This window comes from Miscanthus floridulus, chromosome 9 (genome assembly GCF_019320115.1).
Source record: "Miscanthus floridulus cultivar M001 chromosome 9, ASM1932011v1, whole genome shotgun sequence".
Lineage (NCBI taxonomy): Eukaryota > Viridiplantae > Streptophyta > Magnoliopsida > Poales > Poaceae > Miscanthus > Miscanthus floridulus.
Genome location: NC_089588.1, coordinates 12,278,047 through 12,291,928, shown reverse-complemented (window position 1 = coordinate 12,291,928; position 13,882 = coordinate 12,278,047). Strand labels below are relative to the sequence as shown.

The 13,882-nt window shown below is 46.6% G+C and overlaps 1 protein-coding gene across 1 annotated transcript; it reads left to right on the top strand.

Annotated features, from left to right (window-relative positions):
* Nucleotides 1–7,134: 7,134 nt before the first annotated feature.
* On the top strand, nt 7,135–8,001 carry LOC136479245 (putative disease resistance protein At1g50180). The gene has a single exon (XM_066477174.1). The coding sequence runs from the start codon at nt 7,135–7,137 to the stop codon at nt 7,999–8,001; it is 867 nt and encodes a 288-aa protein (XP_066333271.1).
* The last annotated feature ends 5,881 nt before the right edge of the window (nt 8,002–13,882 follow it).

Genomic DNA, 13,882 nt, shown 5'->3' with positions numbered 1-13,882 from the left:
CTGACCAAGGACGTCGGCGTTGTAGTTGATGATGCACTGGAGCCGCGTCTCATGGTATAGGTCCGAGAGTCGAGACCTACAGACCTTGTCCTGCACTCGCGCCGCTCGGTCCTCAAACCCTTCGTCGCACCTGAAGAAGTCCTGCATACAGACATCATGTATCATTTCATTATTTCAAGAACGACCAATGAATGCGTAGTATTGACCAATTTAGTGCGATGAAGACTCACCCAGAACTCGGCCTTGATCCGCGCCGCAACGGTGCCAAACTCGCTGTCCTCAGCGGCATAGAAGTGGTCCCACGTCCAGGGCGGCGAAGTCACCGAGGTGTAGGTGACCATGCCAGGGTAGTGCTACCGAATCAGAAGGCCCAGGGTGCCATTGATGTGCCGGCCCGTTCTAGACACAACTTCCTAGTTGCTGCAAGAGTCATTAAGAAGAATTGTTAGTCTCCAGTTCGATTTTCAACATGTCATATGAAATAGTAGTGAACTAATACTTACTTGTCGCCGCTGGGTCGAATCACTAGGCGTCGGTGAAGTGGGATCGGTCGCACCAGGAGCTGCGAGGGCCCGCGCAAGTAGACTCCCGACGAGGTAGAGCCAGAGGCAGTGCTAGTGGAACCCCCTGGTGTCGCTATCGCCGCATCCACGTGGTCCGACGAGTTAGAGGAAGTGCCACCCCCTCCTATGTGTAGGCCCACTGCCTGGTCGTCCTCGTCCACCGACAGGGTGGCAGCCGGCTACACCCTCATCCTCGGACGGCCGCGGGGGTGGCCGCTCCTCGTCCTCCTCATCGGTGGCTCTGGCAAGGGGTCCTCCTCAACGTGGGGTGGTGAGCGCTCCCTCATGTAGAGGGAGTTGACCCCCCGACGGGCCTGCCTTCTGCCCGGCATTTTGTCGAGTGCCTGCAATTTCAAAGAGTAAACCAATTAGCGTAGTTAAATTACAAGTACTTATAAAGAGATGCAAAATGAACGAAACATAATTACAATAATAATAATAATATAGTATTACATGAATTAGAAATATTCTTCACGATTGGCAGTGGCTGGATCATAGGAGTCGTCATCACTATCAATATTGTCAAGTAAATCGGGCTCATCTCCATCGTTGTCATCATTGTCATCGCCTAACTGTAATCGCTCAAGCATTTGTAACTCCTTAGCATTTTGCACCTCTTCTCCGTCGTCCTCATCTCCATTGTCCTGATCAATGTCATTGTCTACTTCCATGCCCATCAGCGAAAACATGTCTATGTCAAACCTCCCTTCTAGCCCCTTTGGTTGATAGAACTCCCGTGTGTTTGGGTCAAAGTTGTAATCCTCATCGTTTGGGACAGGCAGTTTACCGTGCGGCGATACCAACTGCACAAGGTACCAACCGATAAGATTGGGGTCTTTTTGGCACACCCATGGGAGATAATAAACTTGCATGGCATGTTGAGCCACAATATAGACATCCTCTCTTTGATAGACAGAATCCTATCAAATTTTGACTTGTCCAATCTCAAGGGTTGTTCTCGTGACATTAGGATCGAACCAATGGCATTTGAATATGACTTGATTAGGAGCTTTGCGACACTCAAAATTGAGCTCGTATATTTCTTCTACTATGCCGTAGTAGTTGCGCTCATCGGTGCCGGGCGTACGAACTCCGGTATTCGTGGTTTTCTGATTGGGCTGACTCTGCTCGTAGTTTCTTGTGTGAAAGCGATAGCCATTCACATCATAAACAGTGAATGACTTGACCTTGTAGGCGAAGCCTTTGGCGAGCCCTTTCAACTCAGCATCCATTTCCGCATCCTTGTGGGCCTGCAAGGTGAGGCCGGATAGATCGTTACATTACTCGCTCGTAGGAGCAAAGTGGGATGTCAAAGATTGAACGAGGTAAATTGGATGGTATGAAATCGGGCACACCATCTTTGAGAAAACTATCTTCTTCTTAAGGGGAAGGAGCCCTATTCCCTCTCCAGTATTTTTTCAGAAATTCCCTGAAAAAACAAGATATAAGGGGGTTCGATAGATGGAGGATAGTGACAAGGGCGTATGTAACAAGCTCATTGAGAACTTACTGCACATAAGGCTTCACTTTGTCAAGGTTCAACAACACATACAGCATGATAGTGCGCCACTCATCATGCCGCAAGGTCTTGGTGCCTGATGCGCTTGCCTTTCCGAGTTGCCCTTTGAAAAGGCTGAGGTTCGATGAACTCTCGTCCGCGTTGTAATGAGGGGGACGATTGTGCACGCTGGGAAGGCCATCCTTATAGTATGCTATTGTGAAGTTTGACACCTCCTCCAGAATGAATGCCTCTGCCACAGAAGCCTCAATTTTGGCTTTATTTCTACACTTTTCCGAAGAATCTTTAGACATCTCTCAATTGTATAGCACCAACGGGCCTGCATGCCCCCCCATTCGTGCCTCGTATGGTAGGTGCAAAATCAGATGCTGCATCATCAGGAAGAAGCCAGGTGGGAAGATCTTCTCCAACTTGCAGAGCAACACAGGTGCCACTTTCTCCAAGTCATCAATCACGCCCCGAGATAACTCCTTGGCATAAAGCTGGTGAAAGAAATAGCTCAACTCTGCCAGCCTCTGCCAGCACGCGCCACACATGCTCAGGGACGTATCCCCGGGTCATCGTAGGAAGGAGCCGCTCAATCCATATGTGGTAGTCATGACTCTTCATCCCTAAGACTCGCATAGTGGATAAGTTCACTCCCCTACTCAAATTCGCCGCATGCCCATCAGGGAACATTAACGTCTGGATCCACTACAGTACTTCCTTCCTTTGGTCCTTTTTCAAGACGAAATCGACCGAAGTCCTTCTCCATTTCTTGTCAGGCGCGGGAGGCTTCATCACTTGCTTTGGCCTATCGCACATCGTTGCCAGGTCCAGTCTAGCCTTAACATTGTCCTTTGACTTATTAGGAATGTCCATGAGTGTTGCAAAAAGTGCCTCGATGATATTCTTTTTTGTGTGCATTACATCAATGTTGTGTGGAACAAGAAGGTCATTGAAATAGGGGAGCCTAGTCAAGCCTGATTTATGAGTCCACTGGTGTTCCTCACCATATCCAATAAAACAACCCTTCTCTTTATCATCTTTCAGAGCCTCTATCTCAGCACGGACCTTGACACCAGTCATCATCTGAGGTGCAGGGTCGGTGACTTGAACCCCTTTCTTGAAGTTCTTGACGTCTCGTCTGAATGGATGGTCAAGAGGGAGGAATTGACGATGTTGGTCAAATGAAGAAAACTTGCCACCCCTCTTCAGCCAAGTGAACCTCACAGTTGTCTTGCATATTGGGCATGGGAACTTCCCGTGAACACACCATGCGCAGAATATGCCATACGCCAGGAAGTCATGCAGGGAGTAGTGGTACCATACATGCATTGTGAAGTTCTTCTTTGTAGCTCGGTCGTATGTCAGTACCCCCTTTTCCCAAGCAAGGATCAATTCATCAATGAGAGGCTCCATGAACAAACCCATCTTGTTCCCCGGGTGTCCAGGAATTATCAGTGATAAGAATACGTTCTTGGGTTGAAACATGACGCCGGGGGGAGATTGAGGGGGATCATGAACATGGGCCAACAAGTGTATGGGGCCGCCAGCAATCCATAGGGGTTGAACCCATCTGTTGCCAGCGCTACACATACATTCCGAGCCTCCTCTGCTTTACCATGATGTATGCCATCGTAATGGGTCCATGCATCGCATCCGATGGGTGTACCATCTTGTCAGCATTGTATCTTTTGCCATGTTTGTGCCATGTCATCTGTTTCGCAGACTCCTCTATCATGTATAACAGTTGGATCCTCGGTATGACAGGAAGGTACCGTAGGACCTTCGCGGGGATACCAAGCTGTTCCTTCTTGCCATCACTAGTGTCGACCTCCAGATACCTAGAGGATTTGCACTTTGGACAGTGCGTTGCTTTCTCATGATCTTTCCTAAATAGGACGCAACCATTCGGACAAGCATGGATGTGCTCATATGGCATCTTAAGGGCATGAAGAAGTTTCTGTGACTCGTACAAGTTCTTCGGCAGAATGTGACCCTTCGAAAGCAGGGATCCAACAACTGCCAACATACCATCAAAGTTGTCTCGACTCATGCTACACTGCGACTTGAACGCCATTAGGCGTCCAATAGCATCCAGTTGTGAAACCATTGTCTTTTCTTGAAGGGGCTTCTGTGCCGAAGACAGCATATCGTAGTACGCCTTTGCGGATTCCTCTGGCTCGTCCTCTAATCCTTCACCGAACCGTGCCTCCTGAAAGTCATCCATCCAGTCTGCTACCCCCGCATCTCCATCAAAAGCCTCGAGGTGTGGTCTCACCACCTCCTCTCTAATACAATCGGCTTCACCATGGTGGATCCAGCAGGTATAGTTTGGCGTGAATCCATACTTGCAAAGATCTTCCCCCACATTCTTCCTATTCTTTCTTACACGGTTGTCACATTTGCTGCAGGGACACGACATCCGACTCGACCCTCTAGCAGCCTCGCCAAATGAATGCTCCAAGAAAGCATTAGTCTTAGTCATCCATTCTGGGGTCATACTTGCATGGCTCGTGTACATCCAATCATGGTTCTCCATCCTCTGGCATATACATATGTAAGCGAGTAATATAACCAGCAATTGCATCTGCACGACGTTCCTACCATCTAATAGGTGAGGATAGGTCCTAATCCCACCCACGGATGCGTAGATGAGGTCAATTTCAATGCTCCGCTCCTATCCGAGATAGAATTTCGGCAGCACCTCCTCGCTGTTCTCCTGATACATGTCCTGCAAGGGAGAGTGTGTATCCAGAGAACAACAGGGAGGTGATGGCGAAAGTCTATCTCGGACCGGAGCAAACCATGGAAACTAACCTCATCTACGCATCCGTGGACTGTCCAAAATACGTGGACAATCCGAAAGAGATACGGTCGCAGATATGCAAAGATCTGCATACCTCCGACCGTATCTCTTTCGAACGGGAGATGCCTAACTGGGCTACGTGACCATATAAAACATGCATGCAAAGGAGGAGGGGGTTATACCTAGGGTGGTGGTGGAGTCAGGCTAGCGGGGCAGTGGTGTGTCAGTGCAGTGGCGAGGCGATGTGGTGCAGGCAGACCAGCAGCGCCGACGAAGACGATCGGGGTCGCCGAGTCCCTCCCACGGGTCCTTCTCCTACATAAAAGGGCAATAGGTTAGAATCCATTGAAAATTTCGGCAGCACCTCCCCTGCACGGGGAGGTTTCCAAAACCTGCAAGAAACATAGGCGCGATGGCCAACAACCACATATATACCAAATATAGGCACGAAGGCCAACAAACATATATATACCAAGACGAGCCATGTATTTTAGTTCTCTTTCCATGCAGATGAAAGTATCGAAGTAGTACAACAAGTACTACTACCACTACAACTACTACCAACACTAACACTACTACTACTAACACTACTACTATCACTACTTACTACTAACAATACTACTAACACTACTAACTACTACTAACACTACTAAGTACTACTACTAACTACTACAGGTGTAGGGCATACCTTCGCGACGAGAATGGTAGCGACGAGGGTCGGCGACGATGGCGGGGACGACCGCAGCGGTGTGAGGGTCGACGGACCTAGGCTGGCACCTTCCTTCACCTCCTCTCTTCTCCCCTCCTCCTCTCTTCTCCCCTTCTCCTCTCTTCTCCCCTGCCTCCTCCTCCTCTCTTCTGCAGTGGTGCGGTGGCCGGGGCGGGGAGGCGCGGTGGCCGGGGCGGAGGGCGCGGGGGCCCGTGCGGGGAGGCGCGGTGGCTGGGGTGGGGAGGCGCGGTGGCCGGGGCGGAGGCCGTGGGGGCCCGCGCGGGGAGGCGCGGTGGCCGGGACGGGCGCCGCAGTGCGGCGGCGGCGGCTGAGGGAGAGAGAGGTGAGAGGGAGAGAGAAATGAGAGAGAGAGAGACAGAGAGCGCGTCGGCCGGGCGCGGTTGAAGGAAACGGCGGCTTTGCCGAGTGCCAGATCGGCGGCACTCGGCAAAGTCAATTTTCTTCGCCGAGTGTCGTGATCTGGCACTCGGCGAAGTTTTAAAAAAAATTCAGCAGCTCTTTGCCGAGTGCCAACCCTAGGCACTCGGCAAAATAATTTTTTTTGGTTTTTTGCCACCAATTTTTTTTTTTTGAAGCTTTAGTACACTACCACAAACAACACGTTTAAATTTGGGACATTTTCATTGCATTTTGGCATATTTCTATAGTTTATGTTGTTTTGTTGAATTTTTCCAGAAAATGTAAGTTTGAACTGTAGGTGCATCGAATAATGGATTACGTTCGTTCAAAAAATATTATCCTTGTTTCTTAGTGTAAATTTAGGCTAAATCCAGGAACTGTCTCAAAATTTCGATCAACGTGCTAAATTTCGAGACAGTTGATCGAAATTTCGAAATAGTTCTTGGATTTAGCCTAAATTTACACTAAGAAACAAGGATAACATTTTTTGAACGAATGTAATCCATTATTCGATGCACCTGCAGTTCAAACTTATATTTTCTGGAAAAATTCAACAAAACAAAATAAACTATAGAAATATGCCAAAAGGCAATGAAAATGTCCCAAATTTAAACATGTTGTTTGTGGTAATGTACTAAAGCTTCAAAAAATTGGTGGCAAAAAACCAAAAAAAAAAATTATTTTGCCGAGTGCCAAGTTCGGCAAAATAAATTCTTTGCCAAGTGCCAAACGGGGGGCACTCGGCAAAGAGGAAGCCGCTGGATGCCGTTAAGCCTACTAATCTTTGCCGAGTGTCTGCCTTTGCCGAGTGCCAGGCACTCGGCAAAGGCCTCTTTGCCGAGTGTCATACTTTGCCAAGTGCGACGCTCGGCAAAGCAGGTCTTTGTCGAGTGCCCGAAATTTGGCACTCGATAAAGATTTTTGCACTCGGCAAATCACGTGTTTCCCATAGTGTCAGTAGGATAGATCGAGACTGGAGCATGCTCATCGTCTGTCATAGTAGTGCTTTGCCTTATTTGTTGGAGACTGGAGCATGTAGTAGTATAGTAATCGATGCTTACTGTTTCCACCACTACTCGCAGGAGCAGGAGGAGGACGACACGTACGTACGTAGGAGGAGAGGAATTAAGCCATGGCGGTGGTGCTCGATCATTTGGTGCCCTACGTGCAGCAGATGGTGAAGGACATGGCAGCGGAAGAGTTGCGCGTGCTGGTGGGCGTCACTGGCGGGATCAAGAAGCTGGAGGCTAGCACGGAGTATTTTAAGGACTACGCAACCGACGCCGAGAGGCGGCGCATCGACGATGATGCCAGCATGGCCATGAAGAGGTGGGTACGCAAGCTCAAGGACGCCCTGTATGAGGCCACCGACATCCTGGAGCTGTACCAGCTGCATGCCGAGGACGAGGAGCGGGGGCGGCAGCAACACCTAGGCGCCACGGACTGCTGGACAATCATTGAGGAGAAGGCGCCGGGTTTCCTTGAGCCGCTGCTCTTCTGCCTCCGAAACCCCGGCTTCGCCCACGGCCTGGGCATCCGCCTCAAGCAGCTCAATGAGAGCTTCGATGAGATCCGCAAGGAGATGGTCGAGTTGGGGCTGAAGAAACAGCTGCTGGATTCCTACCCGCTGGTACGGCGTAGTCAGCCCGGCGAGGCCTCCACTCCTCCCAGCCGCAAGACGACGCCGTCGCTCAGCAGGTCATCAACGGTCGTCGTCGGGGACCAGATCGAGTGGGACACAAGAACGCTGGTGCAGGAGCTGCTGGCCGACGACGATGAGCCCGCAGCTGCAAAAATCAAGGTGGTGTCGATCGTGGGCGCTGGGGGCATGGGGAAGACCACCCTGGCTAAGAACATCTTCAACCACGGCGACATCCAAGCGGGGTTCGAGGTCAAGATCTGGTTGAGCGTCACCGATAGCTACGACGTGGAGAAGCTCAAGAGCTCCGCCGACGCACAGGGCAGAGCCCGTCACGGACGGGCAAGCTCCTGCTGGTGATGGATGATGTGTGGTCTAAAAATCATCCGTGGGAGGCCTTGAACTCAATCATTAATAATGGCGCCGCCGCCCGAGTTATCATCACCACTAGGGACGAAGGCCTCCTCAGGGGCATCACCACTAGGGACATCGCCACCCTGCAGCACCATGTTCAACCACTGCGCCACCAAGATGCTTGGTCCTGCTCAAGCAACAGGTGATGGTACGTATCCTCCTCTGACGCCATTATTTTGCAGTCTTAATTTATATATATATTGAGTAGCCAGCTATAAAATAAGTTATTCTGTAGCCACCTTTATTTACAATAGTTTTATATATTAATTTACGATAATGTCAATATATATTTACGATAGTTGGGTTACTATAACACATGGGGATATTTACCATAACGTTATAGTAAACCACATGGTAAGAAGTTACTATAATCTCGTAAATTAACATAGTAATTATCGTAACTCAAAGTGATTACAGAATAAGTTATTTTGTAGCCAGCTGCAGGGTAGTAGTTATATATATAGCTTAGGGTGTATAATAGCGCGTTATATATATATAATACTTCTACACCAAATTGATATAAACAAAATTCAGTACTATTCAGTAATCGTATTTTAGTAGTATTCAGTATCTCACGATACTTGCGCGTAGTACTGACTGATACTGAACGCGGTTCAGTAGTATTCAGTATTTTTTTATCAGTTTTGGCTATTAGGTGTAGAATAGCACTATATACACGCACACACTACTCTGTAGCTGGCTACCAAATAATTTATTTTATGGCCACTTTGAGTTACTATAACATCTGTACTAATTTACAAGATTATTATATATATATATACTCAATACATCTTGGAACCGTACTTTATATTATCGCACGGCACGAGTTATTCCAGTTTGTATGAGTACGGGTCATGAATCTAGATCACATACGGAATACAGAGAACGTGAGGGCAGTTTAAGATGTAAAAAAGCTGAATAAAAAAAATCACTCCTTAATATTATATGTATAGATATAAATATTATATTATATATTGCAAACATGCCCGTATGGGTGCACGTACTTATGAAACGACGACGGAACAGTATATATCTATTTATGGTTTATCCTCTTTATAAAATTCAAAAAAGCTATTATTATTGAGCTATGATGGCTATGACATGCATAATGTACATTAATATTGGTAATAATATAACAATCCCGTATTAGACATGTGAATTAAAATACAACCTTGATATTTTTTCTCCCATTGCAAAGCACAAAAACATTTACACGTAAATATATCATTTCATACTATTTATGTGTTGCTACAGTTAATATCAAGTTCCATTACTTCCTTTGAGTACCCATAAAAATCTATAATTCTAATCTTTGATTAGATTAGGTAAAGAGTTAGTTGACAATGTGTCAATGACTGGTCTATCCACTAATGATTATGACGGAAGACCTCTCTTGATTTTTCACATAGCAGCCTTCGTCGGGATTACAGAAATACATTTATTTATACTGAATTGGACAAAAAATTGCTTAATGTTTCAGTTCATAGTTTAATTCGCTGATCTAGGTTTAAATTAATAAGAATAAGTTTTGTTTTTAAAACTACATCAACAATTTGGTGGTGGAAATATCAGTGAAAGGGTAACAGAGCAAAGAAACGGGTGGAGAAAGCGGGAAAACGGACGATACTAACGATACGGAGGGAGGTACTCGAAAAAAAACAAAAAAGATTGGAAAGAGCGGCAGGGATGAGCGGATGAACGGCAGAACGGGCAGAAACAAAATAGATGGATAGGACTGTCAGGTATTATGAGAAATAAAAAAGCGGGACTGTGGGGTATTATGGGAAATAAAAGTGAGTTGTAAAAAGAAGTTCAATGTACTGTAGATTAATTCTAAGGCGATTCTTGGTGGAGAGTTTTGTATAGTTGGTTTTAAGAATGTAGAATATAATAAAACATGTATGAAATAATCTATTTCAATCCATAGTTTTATTCTTTTATTTCATAAACATTTAATTATATGACTCATCTAAAGTTAGAAACCAAGCCAAGAGCATGCAACTCACATCTTCTCTCTCTTTTCTTAAAAACGTTACCACATCATCAAAGATACTTATATAGTAACCTATTAAATACAAATGAAACTCCCACTGATATAGCGGCGACCTTTCTCCAGCGGCTATAACACGACTATAGCCTGCTATTTAAAACCACGTTCTGGTTTCCTATTTTTATAATTGTGGTAAAATCTTGTTGTAATGTTGATTGAATTTTACACTATAAATCGTCTTATACTTATCTATACGTGATTGGTTCTTTATTTTTTTTCCTACATCATATGATAGCTTTAGATCACTCGCCTGTTACAATTTTGGTCGATAGGATTAGTGCCATAGGTCTAGCCATTGGGAACGAAACACTAACTTTTTTGAACTTATGCTACACTATGTTCTTATTTACTTCTTTTTCAACATTTGAAATCAAACTACTACTTTTTCTAATTTACAACTATGAATTTATATTTTTACTAATTATAATTTATATGGACTAATTATTTATATATTTTCTTTTTCAATTTCTTTTGGAGACAACACTATTAATTTTTCATATTTATTCAAATTTATTACCTTTAGTAATTATGTTTTACATGGACTATTTATGCATGTATTTTCATTACAACTCATGAAAATCAAAATGCTATTTTTATTCCATTTATTATTGTGAATTTATTTTTTTATTAATTATATAAGACATGGATCTATGGTTTAATCTATGTCTTTAGATAATCAGGTGTAGCTTTTTTATTTTTTCGATTAAGGTTGTTTTTTCGATTAATGTGGCAATTATTAATTGTATTAGATATGGATTATTCGGATTAGGTTGTGTTTGATTCAGCTTCTGGAAACGGTATCTGCTGTCAAAAAGCAGAATACCAACTAAACAAATAGAGCGTAAAATTAGCCATAAGACGACTGCAGTGATGGTTCTTAATTAAACCGCAACTGACAATGCTTTGAGTTTTACATGAAAATACTGTAATTAATAAGGCAGAATCAACTGTATTCTATTTTTAAAACCAACTATTCAAGCCAGATTTGTTGTTGTGGTGGTTGCGGTGGCAAGGACTTGGGTCATTTCCCATAAAAAAACGTACATAGTACATGCATAGATAGATGTATATTCGCGTGCGATGTCCTTACATGCATGTATTGTTGTTGGCAGTACTCTTATTTGGAGGACGTCGACAGTGAGGATGTTGGTCGCCTAGAACACATCGGGAGGGAAATTGTTAGGAAATGTGATGGTTCACCACTTGCTATTAAAGTAATTGCACGCCTCCTAAGGAAGAAGGTAACGGAGCGTTATTGGAAGAGTGTCTTGGACGAACCACTATGGTCAAGAGATAGAAAGAAACAGCATGAGGTCATCAACTCCGCTCTACGCTTAAGCTACGATGATCTGTGTGCCCGTCTCAAGCAATGCTTTCTGTACTTATCCCTTTTCCCTAAAGGATTAGTCATCCAGTCTAATCACATTGTTGGGATGTGGATGAGCGAAGGGTTCCTATAGGGAACGGCGGGCCTGGTGACAGAACAACGCGGACACAGATCGAAAAGGATGGGCTCCAATACTACGAGGGTCTAATCCAAGCGAATCTCATAGAACCTGAGATAGCTGGAGGTGGATCCGTGTCTAAGATGCACGATGTTATCCGCTCTTTCGCTCACGAAATTGCTGAGGAAGAGCTTCTGGTTGTTGGCCCTGGCCAGAATTCCCAGCTGGTTACCTCATCACCGGCAAAGGCAATCCGGCAACTGTCCGTAGAGTCAACCGAGTTGGAGTCATCGTCGTCGGTGGCGTTGCCCGAGTGGAGTAGCATTTCATCAGAAAGCCACAGGCTGCTAAAAAGTTTGATCATCAATGGCAGGGTGAAATTTGATGCTCCTCCAACTGCCGGCGCCGCCATCGCTGGGGAACCTACCTTGGCTAGTTTTCCCAGCCTACGAGCGCTGCTCGCGAGGCACGCAGAAACCGAGAGGTTTGTGGAGTCTCTCTGCAGCCTGAGGCACCTCAGGTTCCTTCACCTGGACAGCACCGATATAACGAGGCTGAGGTTCCTGCAGCACATTTGGGCTTGACAACTGCAGCAAGTTTGGTGGCGAGCTCCCTAGGAGCTTCCTGGAGCTGGAGCGCCTGACGTCGCTCAAGGTAGATTGCACAGAGTGTACTGTGCCTAAGGGGTTTGGCGTCTTGACAGGCCTGAGGAGACTCTCTCTGTTCCCGTTCCTGGCGCAGACGGACGGGGACTGGTGCAGCCTCCAAGAGCTAGGGCAGCTCCAAGAGCTCATCAGGCTCGAAATAAGGGGTCTCGCGGCGGTGCCTTCCGCTGCGCTGGCTGCCGAGGCCAGAATCCACGCTAAGGAGCAGCTTGTCATCCTGGTGCTCATGTGCTACAACCCACCGGAGTCCATCAGCATCTCGGAGGGGATGCGGAAAGAGTGCCGCCAGCGGATAGAGGTGGTGTTTGACCACCTCCGCCCACGTCGTCTTCTCGAGTGCCTGGTTCTCAAGGACTACATGGACATGGGGCGCCGGCTCCCAAGCTAGATGTGCGTGGGGGGCAATATCGACCTGGACAGCCTGACGTCGCTGGAGATGGTTAGCCTCCCTTTCTGCACGCAGCTCCCCGACGGCCTGTGCCGGCTGGCCAGCTTGAAGCGCCTGTACATCGAATATGCTTCGTCCATCCAGCGCGTGGGTGCAGAATTCCAGAGGAACAGCAGCGGGAGCAGGAGGAGGAGGAGGAGGTCTTTCCCAAAGCTTGAGTTCCTACGGTTCGATCAGCTGCGACAGTGGGAGGAGTGGGAGTGGGACGAGGAGGAGGAGCAAGCCCAAGGCAACAAGGGCAGCATCCGGCGTGCCCTCAGGGAGCTGGTGCTGTGGGATCTCCCCTGCACCACGTCCCTGGAGAACTTCATTTCGGTGAAGGAGCTCAACGTGGCCAGGTGCCCCCGCCTGAGGATCATCCGCGGCCTCGCCAACCTGCGGGGCGTCAGCATCGAGCTCTGCCCGGCGCTGGAGGTGCTGCAAGATGTGCCGGCGCTCGACACCATGCACTGGACGGACCCGACGGTGTATGAGCTGCCAGACTACCTGGGGGGGGTCTCAAGCTAAACGTCCTTCACCTCTACCGCAACCCGGAGCTAACACGAGCACTCGCGTCGGGCAACTACCGGACCACGCTATATGGTGTATGGTGTTTTGCATACTCAGGAAACATTACTGGCCTATTGTATTGATGCATTCACCAGTGCTCACCTAGGTGAACTTGTTTGCCCCCGTGTTACAAGCAGAGCTATCTATACATTGCTACCATACCTTAGTCGTCGATCGCATCGTAAAAGTAATTACCTACAGTAAACTACTGCCGTACAGAAAAGGCCACGTATTCTGGGAAGACCTTAAGTTCTCAGTTCTCACTCCAGCTCAGATTCTGATACTTCCTCCTCCGCCAGTTCAAAGGCATCCACATCTGCAAAGTATTTTTCTGACGGTGCGAAAACCCACGGAAAAATTCGAATACCGTCAGAAAAATATTTTTCTGACGGTGTACCCTCAGAAAAATACCCACAGAAATATAATGACAGAAAAATCCAATTTTTCTGTGGGTTCACCGTCAGAAACAATTTTTCTGTGGGTCTCGCACGCATAGAAAAATTGTGTTCGCCCAGATTAAAACTAATTTTTCTGTGTGTTAATCCACACAGAAAAAAGAAATAAACGCACAGAAAAACTCATGTTTTTTCTGTCGGTCTAGGTGAACTCACAAAAAAATTCATTTCGCCCAGATTAAAAAAATATATAATAGATAGCATACATATAAAGA